The 22,586-nt window shown below is 45.4% G+C and overlaps 1 protein-coding gene across 1 annotated transcript; it reads right to left on the bottom strand.

Moving 5' to 3' along the window:
* Positions 1–10,032: 10,032 nt before the first annotated feature.
* Positions 10,033–18,944, bottom strand: eIF3m (eukaryotic translation initiation factor 3 subunit m). Its single transcript, XM_065428459.2, has 3 exons — positions 18,370–18,944; positions 11,903–12,238; positions 10,033–10,470 (listed from the first exon to the last, which is right to left on the bottom strand). Exons 1-3 carry the CDS (start codon positions 18,808–18,810, stop codon positions 10,090–10,092), a joined length of 1,158 nt encoding a protein of 385 aa, XP_065284531.1. The 5' UTR covers positions 18,811–18,944; the 3' UTR covers positions 10,033–10,089.
* Positions 18,945–22,586: the final 3,642 nt, after the last annotated feature.

The raw sequence follows: 22,586 nt of genomic DNA, 5'->3' as shown, positions 1-22,586 counted from the left end.
CATGGCAAATTTTTTTTCGGTAGGTGGCGTCCGCAACTAGCGCTCCTGTGTGGCGCTGTGGTTGCCAAATGACAACCAGAGCACCTGCTGGCAATAGTCAGAAGGGTAAGGAGGCACCTGCTGGCAGGTATGGCTTATTTCCATCCTTAGCGAAATCGATGAAAGCAAGTTCCTTCACCTGCGGTAGTGCAAACTTTCCTGCCTAATTACTCTTTGAGTTGCTCCATTCACAGACGGCCTGCTTGTCACACAGGTTGAACCATGCATGCAAAATTTTTCTTTTGTGTGTGTGTGTAACACAAGTTCGTGAAACACAAATCAGGTGGTCGCTGCTTTTTGTTTTGGTATTCTAGTTGACAGATACTCTGTAAAGTGATTACTTTATTGCGTGAAGCGAAATAAGTCCCGAAAACTTATGCAAGTGGCGATCTTCCATACTCGCCGCGTGTTTGGCCATGACTGCAGCAGCTGTAAAAGAGCCAGTCAATTCAAATAAGGTTTGGTTAGCCATTTTAATGTGTTTAGACGAGTAGGAAATTGTCGCCTTTTTTTATCATTATTATTTTTCATCATGAAAACAAAACAACATAAACGGTGCTCGCACTGTATTTGTCTCACTTTTTTTTTTCTATCTCTTGCACTACCTTCAACCTTAAATCCATTGCTTAAATCTGAAAAAGAGTCATTTGTACTCTGGAAACAATCCTAATTGATCTGAGTTTCTACCTGCCGTAGTTGCTCAGTGGCTATGGTGTTAGGCTGCTGAGCACGAGGTCGCGGGATCGAATCCTGGCCACGGCGGCCGCATTTCGATGGAGGCGAAATGCCAAAACACCCATGTACTTATATTTAGGTGCACGTTAAAGAACCCCGGGTGGTCGAAATTTCCGGAGTCCTCCACTACGGCATGCCTCATAATCAGAAAGTGGTTTTGGCACATAAAACCCCATAATTCAATTCAATCTGGGTTTCTGGATTAGCCACAGATGTTTACTTCTTTGCAGAGAGCACTGTGCGGTAAATTGTGCTGCCCTGTTATCACATTTGGTAAAAGGTGCAGGCCAATAACACGTTATGATCGAGCGGCCGTGCATATATACATGCCTGGTTCTGCTTAGTTTGGCCTTGTGGTACTATTACAACTTGTGCAGCGACTGAAAATTGTGCAGATCGGCAAGATCACAACACGAGAAGAAACCTTGGATGCGCAATACAACAGCCGATTACGCCGCGAGTGCTAGTGGAGCGGACCAGAAGTGACCCGCGTGCAAAATATGTAGAAGGAGCGCTTTATTGTCAATTATGTTTTGGATGCTTGTTTTGTGCTTGTTCTTTATTGAAACATAGGGTATGCTGTTCTGGGTGTTGTATGAGTGATGATTCCATGAAATGTGGGCACTGTTTGCCAAACTTTGCCGAGTGCTTTACATGGTTACAAGCCACTGCTCTTGACCTGCACTGTAGCTGCCGGGTCGGCCCACATTCTTGCTAACAGATGTGGACACAAAAAATGACAACCACCAAAAGGCTAACAGCTTCACTATAAAATATAGTAGCATAACAAGGGGGAAATGAGACGTCCACCCAAACATAGCTAAGTGCTACAAAGGGTTTCCGCAGAACTATTACGTCATTTAGTAACATACCATAGCGTACCTTTAAATTTGTCAAGTTTGCAAGTGCTGCGGTGCCGATATAGTAGTGTCGTTTCCTTGCCTTCTTACGTCGCATTTTCCCTCTCCTGCCCTCTCCTCATGTACACGAGCGAAGGGTGGCAAAGGTTATTCACTCGTTCCGTAACTGTGTCGGTTGTACCTCTGGTGTTGTACGTATAGTTGCCACGTTTCAGGATGGCAAAATGACAGATCAGGGTAAAGGAAGTGCATGCACATCTTGTTTAGGTGCAGGCTGAGTGACCATTCGAATTCTGGGGTTTTACGTGCCAAAACCACGATTTGATTATGGGACACACCATAGTGGAGGACTCTGGATTGATTTTGACCACCAGGGGATCTTTAACGTGCCCCCAGCGCATGGGGAGCGGGTGTTTCTTGTATTTTGCCCCCATTTAAATGTGGGCGCTGCAGCCGGGATTTGATCCCGCGACCTTGTGCGCAGCAGCGCAAGACCGTAGCCACTAAGCCACTGTGACCGGTTGAGTCAGGAAAGCACTGAAAAGCACAAACACATATATGGTCACATAGTGTGACAGTGAAGAAGGCAGCAACACTGTGATTGACGAAACTAGCATTTTATTGGGCAAGCCTGTGCACTCAAAAACAGGCTACACTCAAAGAACAATGATAGCGCCGAATACAGTTCAAGCTGTCCACAGTCGAAAATCTGATCAGCGGGTCAAGCTCGTCTGCTTTTATACATGAGTCATCGAAGGTTCTAGAGTAATCTCTGGTGCCTGCGTGTCTTCCAGAAAGTACTACACAATTCGTATCACGCATATGTGCAATCAGATTACACAAGGTTCGGTGACAATAGACAACGGATAGAAGCATTAATAACATTCGAGAAACTTCTGATACATACAGGCACGTCCCGCGCTGAGCGATGACATTTGTTATGACGGTGAAACGTGGTCACCTCATAAACAAGTGTACACGTGTCAGCATGCAATCGAGGAAAGCACTGTAATGTTATTTTATACGTGTATCCAAATACAAGTCAGCCAGATATCTTGTAGATGTTTTCGAAAAATATTTTCTAGCCGTCTTTAGGCGACATTTTATGGAAGTATTAGCAAGGTGCAAGTCATAAGCACTTCAACAAAACGTCTTCTAGCCACCTTAATTAATTGTAGACGTTTTAGCCCATTTTGGCTGGTCCAAGATGGCTACAAAATGTCTTCTGTTCAGTGGCTATCATGTCTACAGCTCGTGTGTACGTCTGACTGCAAATTTTTTGATGCACTATACTTTAAAAAGTTCACTTATTTCAATGAGCCACTTGCACGTGGCGGAAGGCCAAGAAGAATGACGCTCGCATGCATGCGTACATAGCATGCATACATAACGTAGCTCTTCTTAATGCATGGACGTTCTGCCCGTTGACCTCTAATGCAATGGTGCATTAGAGGATCTGGGTTGTGCAGTAGTTGCCGGCTGTACCGGCAGTATTTAGACCAAAAGGTTCAGTCCCATGTAAGGGCTGCACATCATCAAAAATTGTGAAAAAGGAAGTGCAGCCCTTACATTAGTCTATGTAGAATTCCTTTAGTAGTGCTAAGCCACTAACCGGTCAGACATACGTTTGGACTTCTGGAGGAGTATTTGCAAAGTTTTCCTTCCTACTTGGTGGTGTCAGTTTGCGCCCTCTCAGCAATATGAGATTGATTGGCAGTTGGTTTTTCCTCTGAAACATTGTCGAATGTTTTTCTGTCCTCCTTCTGGACTACATGTCCGTCGCATATAATTGTTCTCCCAAAATGTCTCGTCTTATGTCACTGGAAAGTGCAAAGAATGCACTTCTGAATGGTAATGGGGGTAAAAACGGCGCATAAAATCAAGACAAAAGAAACGAGAAGAGAGACCACAGATGGTGCTTTGTAGTGCGTGTTCTCATTTCTTGGATTGACACGGTATTGTGCACTGTTTTTACCCCTATTACCACCTCAAGCCAACTAGCCCAGCGATTCACTTTTCAATGGTCACTATATGTTCTTTTATGCGAAGCATACTAGCCGCACAACTACGCTCTTCCTTGCTGCGCCGCGCGCCGCCGCGTAGCTCCCATATGACGTCATAACAGCTGCAAAGCGGACGCTCAAGCTTCGCCTTCAAGAGTGGAACGCGACAGCGTTCCCGTCGACCCGCCAAGGGGTGTAAGACAATGGGCTACGGCGCAGCGACTATGCGCCCCGCATCGGACGCGGTGAGCGTCGAGCAACGCAGCGTTCGGCGCGACAACGAAATGTGCGCCTGAGCAAGCGACGCATGCCTGAGCCGACGCCGACGACACCGGCTTTTCTGCGACACGAGCTCCTTAACGCTGTCGCGTTAAAATAAAGGCTAGTATGCTTCGCATCCTGGGCTTAACCTTAGCTAAGCCACAGCCATTTTTTCGTTCAATCTTGAAGAGATCTTTTTTTTTTTCTTGCCATTTCTGGTCACTGTTAACTTATGCGCAATAAAGTTTCAGACAGGTTAGCAAAAGGAGTGCTTAATAGGTTTGTAGTTTTTTTATATATATATATACTTAACCTTACCCTTCTGAGTATTGCCAAATTCTGTTGACAGCGAGCCGCTCCTCACTGTTGTGGTTTTTAAAAATATTTTGCTGTTTTCTTGGGATGTCTGTGCATGTCCCTGACAGTATGAGGTATCATTTTTTCTACAGTGTCGAATTCTGCACTTAAAGGGCAATTCTGACGTTTTTAGCCATATTAAGATATTTAATTTTCAAACGGCATTGACAGTCCTGTCACCGGTAGGGTGGTTCAGTTTGCTTAGAAACTCCTTAATAATTTTAAATAACCAATAAACGAGGTACTGGAACCGAAACAGGTAGCTGCTTCGTGTGACGTCATGATAAGCCGATGACGTCAGATCCTACACTATCGTAATGTCAACTAAGCAGAACTCGTGCTGAACAGGTAGTATGCATGGTGCTAATGCCGAAAAAGCAAACCTGATGATGTCTTCTAATGACACGGGGAGCTTTTCCAGCTCTTTCAAACTAGGCAGTGGCGATTTCAGCGACAATATGAGTGCTGAAGGATCGCCGTTTGCTTTTGACCCACCGCCACTATGCAAGGCAGCTGACATGCACAAGTTCAATGCATTGTGCTGCGGCAAGATGAAGAGAAGCACCAGTTGTCACATCTGTCAAAACAGTGATTGTTGGCTGTTGTCACGTAGAAGAAGGAGCCCGATCCAGCGTTTCTGGGCGAAGTGGCGGTGTAGTCTCTAACGTCACAAACACAGAATGGCGAGTAATATGTCACACATTCATCGGCATGAGTTGGCAACACGCAACCTATCTTTAAAATTCGTTTTCAGGAAAATTAATCGACTTGCAGTCATATCGCCTGGCACAGATAATCAAAGTGCAATAGAGAAGTTATATTCAAAATTTTATTACGGTGAGTGGACATCGAAAAATCGCCGAAGTTACCCTTTAAGCCTTCAAATGAGCTGGTGCAGATTCGTATTGTCAAGTGTTTCATGTGAGGATATGGAATTGGATCAATTCCTCCATTTTCCTATAAGTATCGTACCAAAAAAACTTATTCTGAATGACAGCTACCCTTTTGCATGTTGGCCTTAGCCTTTTGTTTATCTTTTGGTGTGAGCAGCCAGGGACATGTCTGAAATGTTTACATAGTTGCTTCTGAGGGATGACATCCTAATTTAACACGTTTTCATACTATTAACACAAATCTTTTTATGTCCCTCTTGTGGCTCCATCATAAATTGACTTCTGTTCGCTTTCCAATTACGTTTTGTTCATTTTTGTTACATATTATTATTATTTACTCTCAAGTTAGCATATGAAGCCATTCTATGTTGTATTCATGGAAAATCTTGGCCAATCCCTCATGCGTAAGTATGTGCCATATTTCACCAACAACAGTCATTAAAGTATTTTTTCCTGGTGGGAAGAGTGCATCACAAAGGCCATCATGGATGCTTGCAGAACAGTTGAGCTTTACGGACATCGACGCCAGCTCGCAAAGCACCTCATATGGCATTCAGCCGGCCTCCGCAGTATGACTGCTGCAGGTTTTAATTATATAGTTTGTATTGTCTTTGGAAGAGGTTTTACTTGCTGGGCACCAAAGGTTGTTAACTCCAGCACCAAAGCATACATTGCAGGATTAAATGTGATGAGCATACATTGTGGACCATTAGAATGTGATGAGAATGACCATACGTTCAATATTATGGTAGATTATAGCCAGCATTAGCTTAAGCTCTGCTAAAGGGCTGCAGTATGCAAAAGTAAAGTGCTGGTTTCCAGACGCATAGCTGCCCTTTGCATTAAGTTCACAACTTCCTTCTGGGTAACACCACTAAGAAAATTCGACACCAAACTCACCGTCACATGCACTTTGATGGCATCTACAGTGAAAGCTTGTTAATTCAAACTTCAATAATTCGAATTTATGGATAATTCGAACTGTACGATTTAGTCCGGCCAAGCTCCACAGAAGTCTGTGTATAAAAAAGCCTGTTAATTCGAATGCGAGAAAGTTCCGCCACGGATCATTCGAACTATGCACCACCGTGCTGGCGGCTTGGCGCCTGGCACAGGGCCAGAGAAGTGCACCTACTGCCTACACACAAGGCTGCGTCGCCTGCGGAACGGAGAGAATGGCGAGAGAAAGCAAAATCGGGAAAAATATAACCAGCGCGGGGTCGGCCAGAAGGCAGCAGCGGCTGCCTCCTCTCCATTCTACGTTGACCACCCAGATCCGGTCCCTCCCAGTGGACTACGCGGCCAACAGAAAGGCATGGATGATGGGGGAACTGTTCGGACAGTGGCTAGTGAAGATGGACAAGGAGTTTGAGCGTTGTGGGCGGAAAGTCCTCCTGCTCGTTGATGACTGTTGGACTCATAAGGTCGACGTTGAGACCGAGGCCATTTAGCTAGCCTTCCTTCCACCTAACACTAGAGCGGTGCTGCACACCATGGACCAAGGTATCATTAAAAATTTTTAATCATTTTACCGGCGCCATCTGTTGGAGCAAATTATTTTGTGTAATAATTATCAGATGACGCTCCTAAGTGCGCTACACCTGCTTGGGAGCAAGTAACTGCGGTTACGATAGCAAATTGCTATCGCCACTGTGGCTTCGGCGCGCAAGCTCTACGAGGAGGAAACCAGCCACCTGCGCTCGAAGATGGCGTCACCGCTCCCATGGCGGACGTTTTGGACATCTCCTTTGCTGACTATGTCGACGTGGACAAGAGTGCTGTGGTGTGTGGTGCGCTGACAGATGAGGACATAATTTCTCCATCAGATGCGCTGAACCTGTCACTGCCAGTGACAAGGAGGAGGAGGAAGACGACGTGCCAGTGAGGCCCTCCACTGGCGGAGGCCATGGCTGGATTGAATGCTGCCCCTCTCTTCAGTTTTAAAGAAGGCAAAGAGGAGGCCTTCCGCCACATTCGCTCGTTAGAGCAAAAAGTGCTAGCTGTCGCCTTCAAAGAAAAAAGGCAGGCTACAATCACGGACTTTTCAAAGCATTAAATTTCTGGCATGCCCTACTGCTTCCAAATCGCAGTGTACTGTTGTTGTCCTTCACTTTCATTAGTTCGAACTTTTGTTAATTCGAACTGAAGCAGCTTCCCCTTGCGATTTGAATTAACGAGCTTTTACTGTACTTGGATCTACTTAATTGCATATCAGTGAAGATTGACTGCGCTAAAGCAACCAAACACTCAATGTAGCAGTCGTTGAGAACTTTAACTCTACCAAAATGGCAAAATAGAAATTTTTCCGTATCTGATGCCTAGGTGTACTTGAATGGAGATTTCAGCATGAAATTCAAGACACATTTTTGACCTTCATTTGCTCTGGTAATAATAAGCCAAATGAAGAAGAAAACAGTGCTTTATGAGGTGTACCTATTTAGTGCGGTTAGCATTCTTGGCATAGTGAAACCAGTTTTCGTTCCGGCTATCTAGCTACACCGCCAAAAATATGGGCCAATCCTGGAGATGGTGTGGTCCAAAAATATGGGTGGATGCTAAAGCTAGTGTAGCCGAAAAATGTGGACCATTTACTTGGCAATGTGCCAGTGGTTATATTGACACATGAACTCGTTTATCTTTTATGGGTGAGCGCTTTTCACATCTAAGAAATGTTATCGCCCAGCGCAGGACAGGTCTACATGTATCGGAAGTTTCTCTAATGTTATCGATGCTTCTATCCGCTGCCTGTTGTCGCCGAACCTTGTGTAATCTGATTGCATGTATGCGCGACGCGAATGTTGTAGAACCTTGTGGAAGGTAAGCGAGTCCCAGCGATTACTCTGGAACATTCGAAGACTGATCTATAAAAGCCAACGCACTTAACCCGCTGATCAGATTTTGACGACTGCTGACTGTGTTCGCCGTTATCGCCGTTCTTTAAGTGTTGCCTGTTTTTGTGGGCACAGGTTCGCCCAATAAAAGTTAGTTTGCTCTTCAATCAACCTCTTTGACGCCAACTTGAGCGACTGTGTGTGCATGCACCATTGGGGCTGCGCAGACTTCACAGTGGTTCTGCACCAGAGGGAAACACGAGAGGAGTCTGGGACACCTCATGCATATGGTGGGTTTCGGCTATTCACATATTTGGATAGCCATCTTAGACGAGTCTGGCTTAAATTTGTATTATCAATGGTCTATATCGTTCCTATTAGAACAGTGTAGTACTACAGAAATTTTGTGGCTTCCTGTTATTGCCTTAGATGCAGGGACATTTAATATTCATTCATGAATAGTTAGACGTAGCATAGATAATGCCTTTAAAGACAGGTCCTGCTCTTGTTTATGTATAAAAAAGCACCAACATAATTTGTTAAAAAAAAATTTTATGTTGCTTATGAATGCGTGCGCCAACTTTTCAGGCCACACCATGCCACTGAAAGCTGGGTGTGCTTCGACTGATTTTAAATGTGTTCAGAATCCCTGTTCACTAAATAAAACTTTCCTTTCAACCCTTCTCACACATTTAAATTAAAAGTATGATTATGAGGCACACTGTAGTTGGGGGATCTGGATTAATTTTCACCACCTGAGGTTCTTCAACAGCACCCAATGCATGGTAGTACAAAAGTGTTCTTGCATTTGCATTGCATGAATGGGGCCACAGCATTGTGGCCCCATTCGAATACAGCCAGGATCGAACCCACGACTTCAAGCTCAGCAGCACAATGCTTCTCGAGACATTTCTTTGAATTCAGCACAAGGTAAACTGGCATTATAAACTTTTCCACTGCCACTTCTCAGGGAACACAGAGCATGATGAATGTTATCTTCTGTGGTTCAAGAGCCGAGTATGGCCAACAAGTGCATAGAGCATCACTTTCCAGGCAGCTCGAAGGTTGAAGAATAGCACAAGGACTGTTTCTTGATGTTTGTTTTAGTCACTTCCGTTAGCCATGCTCATGCAAGAAGCACCCGCTAAGTCAGCATCTGAATAATAGAGCTCCTTCAGGGAACTGTGACATTGTTGATATTGACTACTTGTGTCAGCTGCCCAGACAGCTGCAAAAAACGCATCGTATACCAAGCTAACTTTCGAGCATCATATACTGAACCTATACAATGCAAACCTGAATACACGTTGTGCGAAACATGTGTGAGACAGGTTGGAAAAGTGGGCTGCCGCAGGAACTTTACTTGCATCAGGGAACCTAACTGAAGCTGCGCGCCGGCAGCAACAGCTGGCAGATGCAAAGCCTCCTTGGCTTCGGCTTCGCTGCCTCGCACTTTCCTCGTTGCTGTGGCTTTCGAGTGGTACGTCGTGCCCACAGTAAAAATCAGTGGCACACGCGATGAAAGCACATGTTGTTCTATCAAGCGGCCGTTTAAGTGGGCAGCTCATCGCGCAGGTTGGTCCGGCGATTTTAGTGTCACAGTGGACGACGAAAAGGTGAGATTAGAATGACAGTGAACCAGGCTTGCATATGCCAGTAGTGGGAGCTACAATGTGATGGCATAAAGTGCATTCTTTCATAGAACCCTGCAATTTCAAGGCCACAGATTCTTGTATCCTACTGCTGTTCATTATGTTCTGCGACAACCATCTTGAACAAACAGTAATGTCATTAAAGTTTTTCACCATTTCTTTCAAACACCACAGTTAAACTGTATCAGCAAGTTAAACTTGGCCCATTGCTTATTCCTTCACATGTGCTAGTAAAAGGCAATGGCTGCTGTAATGCACGACATGAGAAGTCACTGCTGCTGGTATTAACTGCGTTTATGTTTATTTTCGTTTAAATTTAAAGAAATATGTAGTTGCGCGGTTTGCAGCTCAACAAATCACGCCACGCAGCAACATCAGTTGCACGCAGATGAGACATACAATACTGAAAGAACGTTTTTATCTTCTAGAAGCAGTGAAGTAAGCGCAAATTTTTTTCTTCATGCCGTGGGTGGGGCCGTCAGCGGCTCAAAGTGGGCGCGTATGACTCGGTCCATGCTGGCCTCAACGTGCCGCAGCCGCTCGTGCCACTGGACGAGGCTCTCCTTGAGCTGGACCCACTGGTGGCGGCCGAAGGTGCGGTGCACCGTGGTGCCCACAATGACCTTGCGGCCTGTCTGGTCAATCTTGGCAGTGAGCATGCGTGTCCGCAGTGCCTCCACCACGAACCCTTCCACGTCCTGGAGCTGCAGCTCTTGCTGCAGCAGCTCAAAGGGCAGTTCGCGCCGAGACTCGGCCAGCTGCATGAGCGTCAGCAGCCGCATCTTGTGCAGGTTTTGCTCGTGCGACAGCCCCAGGGAGGACACAAAGTCCTTGTTTGCCTGGTGGTGCAAGAAAGAAAAAAAAAAGACAAATATCCACTCAAGATCCCGCTCAGATGGCAGAAGAAAGAGACAAACTCTATAGACCTGTTTTCTTAACACTTTCTGGTCCAAATGTTTAAGATCATGCTAACATTTTATATTATGTGCATCTAAACAATAAAAGTCAGAAAATTTTTTAAAATTCTCACTGGAGTTTTTGGCAATTCATTAATGTTTCTCATGGGCTGCCAAAAACTGAATGTTTTGTAAGCAGCATGTGGTTCTTGAGATAATCATAATGGTGTGAAATGTGGCCACAGATTGACTATTTTTGGGCCACCGAAAGCAGATTATATACAGTGGGCAGTAGCCTACAAAAATAGAGCGCAAAGTACCAACTTCAGCCACAGCTGTGCTCAAACGCTAGCAAATTTACGGCCTGTTCGATAAAAGTGTTTCTCAGATATGGCATTCCGAGTGTCTATTCTTGCAGTTGCTGCAAGTGGCACGGAACGGCCACTCCATACCATCGCCTGCTACAGCACCGCTAATGCAGTTAGCTGTAGGGCACTGGAGGGTCCGCCTGATTTTGCATGTTGTAATGAGCGAGAAATGCCTGTTGTGTCCTAGCATTCCTTTATGATGCTGATCAGTGTGTGGTTGCTTCTACGTCCCATGCACACAGTTAGGTATGCTTAAAGTTCATGTCCATTACTTTGTACCAAGTGAACAACAAATAAGTTTGTGCCACAACTTTTCTTTTTTTCTGGGGTGCTGCACATCTGCACATCATGCAATGGTCCACTGCGCCAGTTACATGGCCGGTTTCAAGCTGAAGGTCATATAGCCTGCCTTAGAGCATGGCAACTGCACTGCTGGACGGCATTTCAGCATCAACACAGTGCATGCGTGCTACTGGAGAAAACAAGAGGTCGAACCTTAAAGCTACAAAAAAGGATCACTGCGCATTTTGAGGATTGAAGCAAAGTAAGCTTTAGAAAACGCAGCCTTGAGAAACCTCAAAGAAGCCTCAAACTGCATGTAGAGTACTGAAGATGATGCTCTGTAGGCCGACGACCACCCACACTAGTGAGAACAATGGGTAAGTGGCCAGTAGCGTTTTCTGAATGAACTTTTGATTCACATGGCAGACATGTTTTTACTATACATGTAAAGGTAGGGTTAGGTAAATGTCTGTTAAATTGTTTCATCATGGCTTTTAAGATATTGTAAGTCAATGCTGCAACTTAAGATTCCAGCGAATAATACTAATACACGATCATTGTGTTTTATTTCAGATGTTCCAAAGCACACAAGTAACAACTTTGGTCTGCAGTACTATCTAGCAGGGTTCATCGCGAAAGCATTGAAAGGGGATGGGTGCTAGCCCAATATGCAGCAATGCATGACTGAAAATACTGAATGCCTCAAATGCTGATGCGGTTCATACCTGATAAAAGGCGAGGTAGGCAGACAGCTTGTCGGCTACAAAGATGGTGAGCAGGTCGTGCACAAGCTCGCCTTCGAGGAAGCGCACAGGCTTCAGGGGCAGCAGATGGTCCAGCAGGAACATGGTCGGATCAGCCAGGCACGAGACGATGCAGCGGTGCGCGTCGTCACGTGCTTGTGACGCATTATCCTCCGTGTAGGTGGACAGCAGTTCGACCATAACGCGTGAGGCCAGCTCGCCACCCTGGCGGCACTCCAGCAGGGCCTCGTGCAGTGCCCGGAGAAGCCGCTGAATCCGCGGCACTGGCACTCGCAGAGCCGTCATCCACGACTTGAGCTGCACAACACAATCAATGAAGATGATTGCTAATGCCATCCCCAATGGAGAGTCGCAACACATTGTCCTAGCCTAAGGTAGTTAACGCTATCCGTACTGGTTACAAGTGTAATCATCATTGGAATCCGCACCAATACAGCAGACGAGTGTAGTTTTCATAAGGTAAAATATCTTGCAATATTGTCATAAGACTGCAAGCAATGTGACAAAGACGATGTTTGTCACTGGGTGGAAGAGAACAACAATTATGAAGATTGTATTTTCCACCACCTCGCTTTAGCTTGGTGAAGATCTTGTAACTATATTTCTATCTCTACCTGTGGCATTTTGGTGGCGGTGTGGGGTAGTGTGCAAGACGGAACTCCACAGCAGACGCGTCTTGCCCAGTTCCACTATGTCGAAAGATGGGTCACTGCTTCAACCACAACACCGGCACCCCAGCTGGTGATCGTGATCCAACTCTGCGACCCTGGCTCTCCTTGCAGCACCGATACTGTTAACATCAATGACTGTCTTGGGAATACGCGTGCAGTGCAGCGAACAATCGGTGAGACCCAACAGTGACGCTTACCAATGTCGCTTTCTACCTCAGGACAGCACGCATCTGGTTTGACACTCCAGAGGCAGAGCTGACAAGCTGGGATGTATGCAAGCAGATGCTTTGACCAATTTGGCAAACCAAATGGTTGCCAGCGTGCCACTTCAAGAGACCTCTCCTGTGATCCTCAAACTTCCACGGAGTCATATGTGTCGAATATATGTGACGTTATTGCCCTTTGCTGCCGAGTCGATACCAACATGATCCACATGAACAAGGTAAGCCATATCCTGAAAGCCATCGCTGATGATGCTTTCAACTTGCTTGTATTTAAGGACTGCTCAGCCATCGACATTATCAAGGAGTGCAAGCATTTTGAAGAACTGAAGAGTCGCCACATTGCCACACGGCTTCCAAATACTGCTGCTATGTCATCCTGTGCGGACCTTCAGCCACCCAATAAGCTGCCTAACACCAATAACCTTGTCTGCATCATGCATCATGGAATCGAGGTGGCCTCGCCACCTTCCTTTTTCACACACTCTTCCAATGATTCCTGACCAACAATCTCTTCAAATCAGTCGGTCATTAGAGAAGAGCAGGCTAACGTTACAGCCCACTGGTTCTTTACTCACTCTCAGGTTTGTTCTGTTGCTCTGCCTAGAAACACAGCAATGTTTTACCACAAGCGTGATCCTGCCAAATGGAGAATCTAGGGTGACAAGCCCATCCGCTTTTATTGCCACAGTGTGCTCTGTAGCGTGGGTCATATTTCTCTGTGTAGCCGATATTGCCCACCCTTACCCTCTCGCTCGTTTTTTTACCATCACCACAACGACAGCCATCCCCCAGTTTTCTACTCACCTAGCTCACCGCTCCGGAACGTTCCTACATCAACCTGACGCTTTCAGCCGTTCACCTTCCCTACATGACCGTCGTTCGTGATCACCTCTGCCCCATCGCTATTCGTCGCTACATCCCTCTGAATGCTCTTCCCAGGAAAACTAAATATTAACCGATAAGTGTGTCAGCCAATTTGCTACTAGTAGCAGTTTTCGAATTTAGATGGTGGTGCTTATCAATGTCATTGTGAGTAGTATTTCATTTTATTATGGATTGCTTAAACGCATGCACTGAGAACACGGCTGGCCTGTGTGCCGCATCTCTGATAAATTAGGTTTTGCTATATCCTATTGCAGTCTAGCAATCTGCACATCTTTACCTATGCCTGTGAGGGCCAATGTCTTCCCTGCCTTTTTTTTTTTTTTCACACCAAGACTCCAATCGTCTCTTGTCCATCTCCCCCACTGACCCAGTTAAGCTCCCATAAATTTTGAACCCCAGTGCTTCGGGAAGGTGGACTTTCACTCCGACTCTGGCTGGAGGGATATCCTTGCATTCCATTACAATATGCCAAGTCATCACCGGACTGTACTCTGCAGCAGACACTGGTGTCAACCTGTTGAAGGTGTTTGCTCCGCGGTCTCTGTCCTCAGGCAACTGGCTTGGGCCTCAAAAAGCAAGGCACTATTACCTTTCGTATGTGCAGAATATTTTCTGAAGAAATGGCGCCATCTGATGTACTCCATTTTCGAACTAGCAGTACACACACACAACACACATTAATCCTGACAATGCCCAAAGTTTCTCATTAAACATGATGAGGACCCATACAAGAGCACTTCTTCCTCGGTGTTTTGTTGTTCCTGACAAAATGATAACTAGCCAAAATAACAACCCATCCTATTCCTTTTACAGGTTCTCCTCAACAGCAAAAGTTCACTCTGCCTGTCACCGAGAAGCCGGCAACAGTAAGCAGTCTGCTCACTGTGTACAGGAGGCAAATTCCAAAGAGCAACAAATTCACTTTTTTGTGCAAATAACACTTTAGCAGGCCTTAAATTGAAATGCATTTATTGGTGATATGTTGCTGAACATATTATTCAATTTTTTTCCTCTGAATATTCAAAACAAAAATTAAGACATGTTAACTGGTTATTTTAATTAGGATAATTAGTGTTCCACAGGCAAAAAGTAATCGAAGTCAAAGTCCTCTAAATTGGAGTTAATAAGAAATTATTGATTTACAGCCAGCTTCTGGTGCTGGTCCACCATGTCAAAAGCGAAGAGATGAGAGCAACTCCAAGAGATAAGGTTTGTCATAAAGTTGATTGTGTAAAAACAAAACATCCCACAGAATTTCAAAAAGGTTAACCATCTTCTGTGTAGCTGGTGCAGCAGGCATATACATGTTTCACAGTTATAAATTATCTCAGTGGAGGTAGGGTGTGTGCAGGGAGTGTGTAAAAACTTTATTGGCGTGCATCACACCCAGACAAGTATACTTGGGCAGAGCAGTTCAAAAGGGTTAGCAACTCGCACTAGTGTCCTTAACATTAAACGAACCACCTCATAGAGAGAATTATTCAGTAAAACTTTTTAAGAGCGCTGTTATGCCTGTACGGATCAACGTAGATTGTCTCTGCACTCACATAGGAGCAGCCGTAGAGCTTCATACAATAATTACTAGGGGGAATGCTGGTGCTGTGATAATTCAGCCACCACGGGAATAATGGTCAGTACATGGATTCATCTGATGTTCGTTCTTGTGGCTTAGTTTATTGCACTTTATCTGCATTCATTGGCCTAAATTGTGAGGCAATCAATACTTTTCTTTTTAATGCAGAACACAACAAGACTGCGAATGCGCACAACCGCTGTTAATTTCAGCAGTTTTGCTTGTCCATGCATCCGTGGCGTAGTGGTTTCAATATTGGGCTGTGATAGAGGTCCTGCATTCAAAGCCTGCCGTCAGATAAAATTAATAATGCTTTATTTTTAACGCAGTACTTTCGTGAAAATGATCAGTTCGGAAAGTCACAAAGCTGTTTAAAGCCAGAAGAACAACGTCTAGGTGAATACATGCACTGACCATCATTCCCATGCCAGCTGAACGACCCTGCGCGCAGCTCCCATAGACACTAGTACCACAGTTTCCTCTAGTAATTGTATGAAACTCTATGGGTGCAGCAATGCAGACGCCTGCCATGCTGGCATCAAATGTTATGCAAGAAAACCTCTTCTCGTGCTTGCAGGAGCCAAAGAAGTGCCAAAACAAACTGCAGCACGTTATTCTCTATCACTACTCCTTTAATCAGGTGCAGGCAACAGTGAATGGACACATGCACTTTGCTGCCTTGAGAAGAGTGTTTAACAAGACATAAGCACACAAAATGTGCTACCAAGTTAAACTTCACAAAAACAACGGTGTGCTTTCTCAGTGGCTTATGGCAGGCCTTACAGAGGCTCTTTCCTCATAGAGGATTTCAATATTTTTGTTGAAGCCATACCATGGCATAAATCAAATAAAAGAAGCAAGTATTGTAATTAAACATAGCTTTAGACAAAACATGCTAGCAAAAGCAATCTTGGTGCTAAATTTAGGACAAATGAGTAAATATATGACTACATCCCACTGCTGTAACTATTACACTTGCAATTGCCACACAGGTAGCCATGTTCTAACTTCTAGCATTTCTTCCTTCTCTTTGACCTCCATCGTATTTATCCGTGGTCATCTTCTGCCCATATGGCAAGTAACATGAAAGACTGCTGTCAGTGTGGCAATTAAATGTACATTTATGTTGGCATGCAATATTATAGAAATACTTGCAATCCTATTCCTAATAAGAGTACTACAGTCCCCCCCCCCCCCTCCCTATTTTGGCACAGCATAGATCCTACACCACAAAATGACACTACAAAGTTGATACTGCTGTGGCAGGAATGAACAGGATGAACAGCTAAAGTAAGCAGGCAAGCATAACATATGAGTTGCAACTGTTGAGTCCAGTTCTCAACCAAACTATAGAATTCACACGCCCACGCATGTGGCCTGTTGAAACTTTGCTCTTTACAGGAGCACATAACAGAAACAGTACAACTGCAACCTGTGTCACGTGATTGGTGCTCCGTTGACTGGTGGCAAAAAAAAAAAACAATTACGATATAAGTAATGGCAGTTGAACTGCTCAAGAGAACACGTAACATTTGATAGTGATGTGATGCTGTGCTACTGTATTTAAAGAATTGAGGTGCAGCCAAAACTCAGAAACCCTACTGAAAACAGAAACACAAAGTATCTGTTACACGGGTGTCACACGGCGCACTTTTGATCGCGATCAAGCCCGATCAAATTCTAGGTCAAATCTAAATCGAAATTCTAGATCAAATTTCTAGGTCGTGATTGGCTCCTTTGCACAATATGCGCGAGAGAGCTGATCACAATCAGACGTGTACGTGTGACACCTGTATAACAGCATGAAGTGACGGCAAAAAGCTGTCTTCAATGCAAACTGGAATTCCAATGGCTGCAACAGAAAAACTGGCGATCAAGCCCGATCCGGATCAAATTTCTAGGTCGTGATTGGCTCCTTTGCACAATATGCGCGAGAGAGCTGATCACAATCAGACGTGTACGTGTGACACCTGTATAACAGCATGAAGTGACGGCAAAAAGCTGTCTTGAATGCAAACTGGAATTCCAATGGCTGCAACAGAAAAACTGGCAAAAACTGGCATATGATCGGTCTACGAACTTGACACAGCGTTTAATGCTAAACTACGTAGTAGTTAGAAAAATGAAGGGTCCAGGTATATTATATCAAACCATTCTGCACATCAATGTTGAGATTGTGCATTCCAAGCAGTGATTAGGGTGTCTCACAGGCATTTTTTTTTTTGCAAACCTTAATGCAGGTGTCATTCGGCGCTCGCTTATGTCCTCAATTTCTGTCGCCAGTTCTTCATGCTGGTATGAAATATGGAAGACAAATAAACTGAAAGAGTTTATTTAAAGTTATAAGCCCACTGTCTTGGATGACATGACATTTGAGCAGCTATGGCGATGAAGGGGTCACTGCAACTGCACTGAAATGGAGCCATGGTCTCGCTGCTTCTGCATAGGCTCTCACAGGTGACACAGCAATAGTAAGAATCAGCGTTGTGAATGAGATGCGAGGCGTTGACACGACCGATGATTTAGATTTGAGTGAATCAGCGTGCAATTTGTCACATAGTGTGACCGCGCAAGGACTGGTGCATCGAATGAGCGAAGCTATCAGTACGGGATCGGCACAATTTAAGTGGGAATATCACAAGCGGTAAAGCGGCAAACGGGGACACCAAAGCTAGAACCCGGATGGTCCGTTGGTTGGGGTTCGTCGAGGCCTGCGCGTGCCCGGGGTGTGCAAGATCAACTGACAGCCAATTTTTTATGCGAACACCCCCTGGCACTTTTCGGCCTCCGCGGCCCCAACCCACGGGCCGCCCTGCTTCCAGCTTTGATCCCCCCGCTACCACTTGGGTGCCCTGGAGCCTGCTGTATTATAACCTCAGGTGCTCTCCAGAGGCCTCCGTTTGCCGGTTACATGTGCACTTCTGGAGCAGTGCTTGTAAAAAAATCTATCGTCGCGACGAAAAAAAGCGACCCGCGACTTATACAACACCAGTCAGAACCTTGCCGAAACCGGCACCCAAAGCTGTCATCAGAAGCGTGGTTGGAAAAGGAGGGGGGGATATTCTGTCACCTTACCTTGGCGAGGTCACTGAACACCGACATTATCATGTCCGTTTTGGCCGCCGCTTTGACCAGGTTGTAGTAAACATCGTAACGAAGTGGGCTGTCCACGCTTAACGCCTCGAACAGATTCTGAAGCACGCGCACGGCCATCACACCGAGGCGGTTGGAAGGGGCTTGCGCCAGCTTGGCGCAGAACGCGTTCACCAGCGGCTCGCCCTCAGACGGCACCACATCCACGAGAAGGGACACGATGCTGTTGAGCACGGCCTCGATATCGGAATCTGTGGCCTCGCGGAAGCACACGTCGCACACGTTAATGATTTCGGCCAGGTTGAGAGCCAAGGTCTCGGGGAACTGCTCGTCCGAAATCTCGGCGCCGAGGCTCTTGAAGTAGGCGCGCAGGTCAAGGCACTGCTCATCCACGCCGACATCGATGAACGTCGGTGTACTCATGGCTTTGCTGTTGTGCGACTCAAAGGTCCAGCTCCGCTTTGTGGAAGTTATGACCGGCGGAGAAGCCGCAATATGGACGCAGCGACGACAAGCGCGCACGCGGACGGCAAAGAGGCAGTGTTGAGAGACCGCCGTGCCTGAGCCGCTAATTTGAGACAATAAGGATAACAAAAATGTTAGACTGCGAGCATAGAGAAAGAAATTCTGCGAGCATCAAATCTTTTGCTGAATATATTATAATATATTGAGAAGTATTTTCTAACATTAATGCTGCCTTGGAGTTTTGTTTCGTTTAAGTTTACTTTAAAAATATTTACTTGTTTGAAATACAACAGTGCACGTGAGTTAACGCTCATGTGGAGGAGCGGGAAGTATGAATTACAGTCAGTTACGGTTGCCGAAAGGCGTCATAGAGGAAAATAGAGGAAAATATTAGACAAGCGGTAACTATGAGCTACAATTCCTGATTGTACGGAATGCAGCTCTCGTGCGTGAACTGCGGAGCGCTCGCTAGTTTATATGGAAGAAAGCATTTTACAGCGAAGGTGTATAAGGCTAGAAAATTCATCCGTCCGTCCATCTGTCGCCTGTACGCCGAAAGCTCCTCCAGCGCAACCCCATGCGTATGCGAGAAACAAAAGAAGAGAGAAAGAGAAGCGCGCTATTGACTGCGCCAGTATATATAGTGCCATGGTTGCTTTCCGTCGCAGCCGAGCGCTTGTGCAGCAATTTCTTTCCGGCTACGATATGGGTAAGCCACGCGTCATACGTACTCCTGCGGAGAAGGCAGCTTACGATCAGCAACGCTGCGAGCAGAACCGGGAACAGGCTCATCTGTGCCGTGCCGATGTTGCAGCACGGGTATAAGCACAGGCTCTTGCAGCCGAGCGCAAGCAAGAACTGCGTGCCAAGGATCCGGCAGCCCACCAGGACGTCGTTTAATCAACCGTCGGGATTAGCCCAATGATAAACACCAGGGCCGCACGCTACAGCTCCGCTGGTTAACCATCTGTACGCAGTGCTTGAGCGATGATCTCTTACACTGCCGTGCTGTAAGCGAAAGTTACGTACGGAATGACGGCATCGTAAAAGAAGAAAACTAAACGGAACCCTTAGATCAGCAGGGAGATCATCCAACTTAAACACAGAGTGAACTGCCAGGGACGGAAAGTAACAAAAGACAGCGCAACAATAACTAAAAGTTGTCCGCACAAGTGCATTCTGGGATTACTGAAGCCAAAAAATAGGTATTTCAAAAAAAAAAAAACACTGACAAATTTCATGAGGTCATTTCCCGATAAATTTTGGCGTCATATGTCACAAAAGGACGAGTCACATAGCATTGTAGTAGATAACACTGTGGTTACTGATCCTGCAGTGCTTGCTTTGATCTTCTTACGAGCTTCTTTCAGTCGGTGTTTTCTGTTTGGTCACAATCCAGTATTGAATCCACACTCTCTCCACGGAAGAAATGCCAGACGTTGGAGTCTCGTATGAGGGAATTGTGGTTCTACTGCAGAACACCGACGTAAAAAAAATCGGTATGCCCTGATGAGATGCTGGATGCATTTCTGCACAGGTATGCGGAATGGGTTGGACATTACTTTAAAATTATATTTGACACGTCACTCGCGAAAGGCCAAGTCCCTGATGACTGCCTAATGACAAGGGTTATATCTGTGCACAAGTCTGGAGATAGAGTGCTGAAAATTATCGTGCAATAATGTTGACTTGCTTTTACTGCAAGCTCCTAGAACACATTATAGACAAGTTAATTTACAGGCACACAGAATATGCAAACTTATTCTTTTTTCAACCAACGCGCATTTTGTCAGTGCCTTTGCACAACAATGCAGCTTCTTGAAACAATTCATGACTTTGCCAGCACATTAAACAACAAGAAAAAGATAGATGCCATCTCTCAAAAGCATTCGATAGAGTGCTACATTCAGAATCGATTGTGAAAGTGACTGATATGGGATAAACAGAAAAATAATAAAATGGATAACCTCCAGAGCAGCACCCAATACGTAAAGTGGAACACATTAAATCAAAGGCATTGAACATGACTTTCGACGACTGCTGTATAAAAGCCGACGCGCTTGACCCGCTGATCAGATTTTCGACGATCGCCGAGTTGGTTCGCCGCTATCGTTGTTCTTTGAGTGTAGCCTGCTTTTGAGGGCACAAGTTCGCTCAATAAAACACCAGTTTCTATAATCTCAGTTCGGCTGCCTTCTTCACTGTCACTACAATGTGACAATATACAAGCCAGCATCCCAGACATTGCAAATAAAGTGTCTTTAAACATCAAGCCACATGGCTGTCACATTTGTATCGAAAACCAAGGTTACATAGATAGACTCAATCACCTCAAAGAAGCCCTATCAAATGGGAACCACCCGAACGCTGCCTTCAAGAAAGCCGACACCTATGAGCGAACCAAGGTCCTCAAACCCCTCTCCTTACATCGCAAGAACCACGCCTCTTCTTACTACCAAATTCTCAAACGCACTCCCAAACGTGAACAACATTCTCAATAGATAGTACCCAATTTTCACCAGCAACCACAAACTTAGAGATCTTTCCTGACCTGCCCAGTGTAGCCTATAGATGCAAGTCTAATTACCAGGACATTCTTGTACATGCCAAACTAAGCACAAAGACAAAGCCAACATCTCGTCGCCATGGCCGCTCCAGGTGTCCTATATGCAAACATGCACAATTTGATACTACAGTAACAAGTGAGGCATCAGATTGTCTTCACAAGGTAACTTCAAGTTTCACCTGCACGTCAAGCAACGTAGCCTGTCTAGAGTGCGGCATTTGTAGCAAAGAATGCATAGGTGGGACTGGACAATAAATTCACATAATACCCAACATTCATTTCACAGATAGAAAACACAATTTACCCAAAGCAGTAGCGGGTCACTTAAATGAACATGACACTATATTCATTGAAGCAAGGCTCTTTATTCTACAAACCCATTCACTGCGCGAGAGAAACTATCTAGAATCGTACTTCATACACAAGTTAAAATGCTTGCACCTAACAGGAATCAATTTGGCATGTGGCAACTTAGAATCGCTAAAAACTTAACTCCTGAAATTTTCATGCCATTAATTCGAACACACTGCGCTCTGACAATGTTCTCAGCAGTTTGCTAAATCACGCGACGGCATTTCTGACCAGCGTTGCTGTGACCCTGCATCGAGGAAAGGCTTAGGAGAAATCCCACAATGCCACGTGTGGAAAAAAAGAAGTGTTGGAAATTTTACCCTTTCTCTAATGGCAAGGTTGCCGTTTCTGCATCGCGCTGTAATGCCGCAGCCGCACTAGTGGCAAAACATGCACCATGCAAGGGATTGGTCCTGGGCCGATTTTTTGTGGCTCGCCATGGGGGCAAGCAAGCCGCGATAGGAGGAGACCAATAAGAGGGGCCCCTATAGTGACGAACGCACAGGAAACTGGTATCAGGCGGACCCGACCGACCGCCCTATTCGTACTTGCATCTGGTTCAGCCGGGCCACTTGTTTCACACTATCGTCTGCTTGCGTCAGCTCTCACTCGCGCTTGTTTTAGCTGGCTTGGTTAGTCTCATTCACACTTGTTTTTTTACACTGACGCATCTAAACCGAGACGTCCTGATGGAAAGGTGTTGGAGACAGTGCGCCATATCCGATTCTGTATGACGAGACAGACCCTGAATACAAGGGCGTGAAGGCGACACCCCATACCTCATTCTCCTTGTCTTTTGAACGTGGGGACGCCGCAA

The sequence above is a fragment of the Dermacentor albipictus genome, chromosome 5 (assembly GCF_038994185.2).
Source record: "Dermacentor albipictus isolate Rhodes 1998 colony chromosome 5, USDA_Dalb.pri_finalv2, whole genome shotgun sequence".
Taxonomy (NCBI): Eukaryota; Metazoa; Arthropoda; class Arachnida; order Ixodida; family Ixodidae; genus Dermacentor; species Dermacentor albipictus.
This window is presented reverse-complemented; position numbering and strand designations above follow the sequence as displayed.

What these genes read in the sequence shown, in the direction of transcription:
- eIF3m (XM_065428459.2), bottom strand. Translation starts at nt 18,810, where the DNA reads ATGAGTACACCGACGTTCATCGATGTCGGCGTGGATGAGCAGTGCCTT. An exon ending in TGTTCAGTGACCTCGCCAAG is followed by an intron (nt 12,239 to 18,369) that starts GTAAGGTGACAG and finishes TGTGTTGTGCAG; the next exon opens with CTCAAGTCGTGGATGACGGC. An exon ending in CCTACCTCGCCTTTTATCAG is followed by an intron (nt 10,471 to 11,902) that starts GTATGAACCGCA and finishes TTGCACCACCAG; the next exon opens with GCAAACAAGGACTTTGTGTC.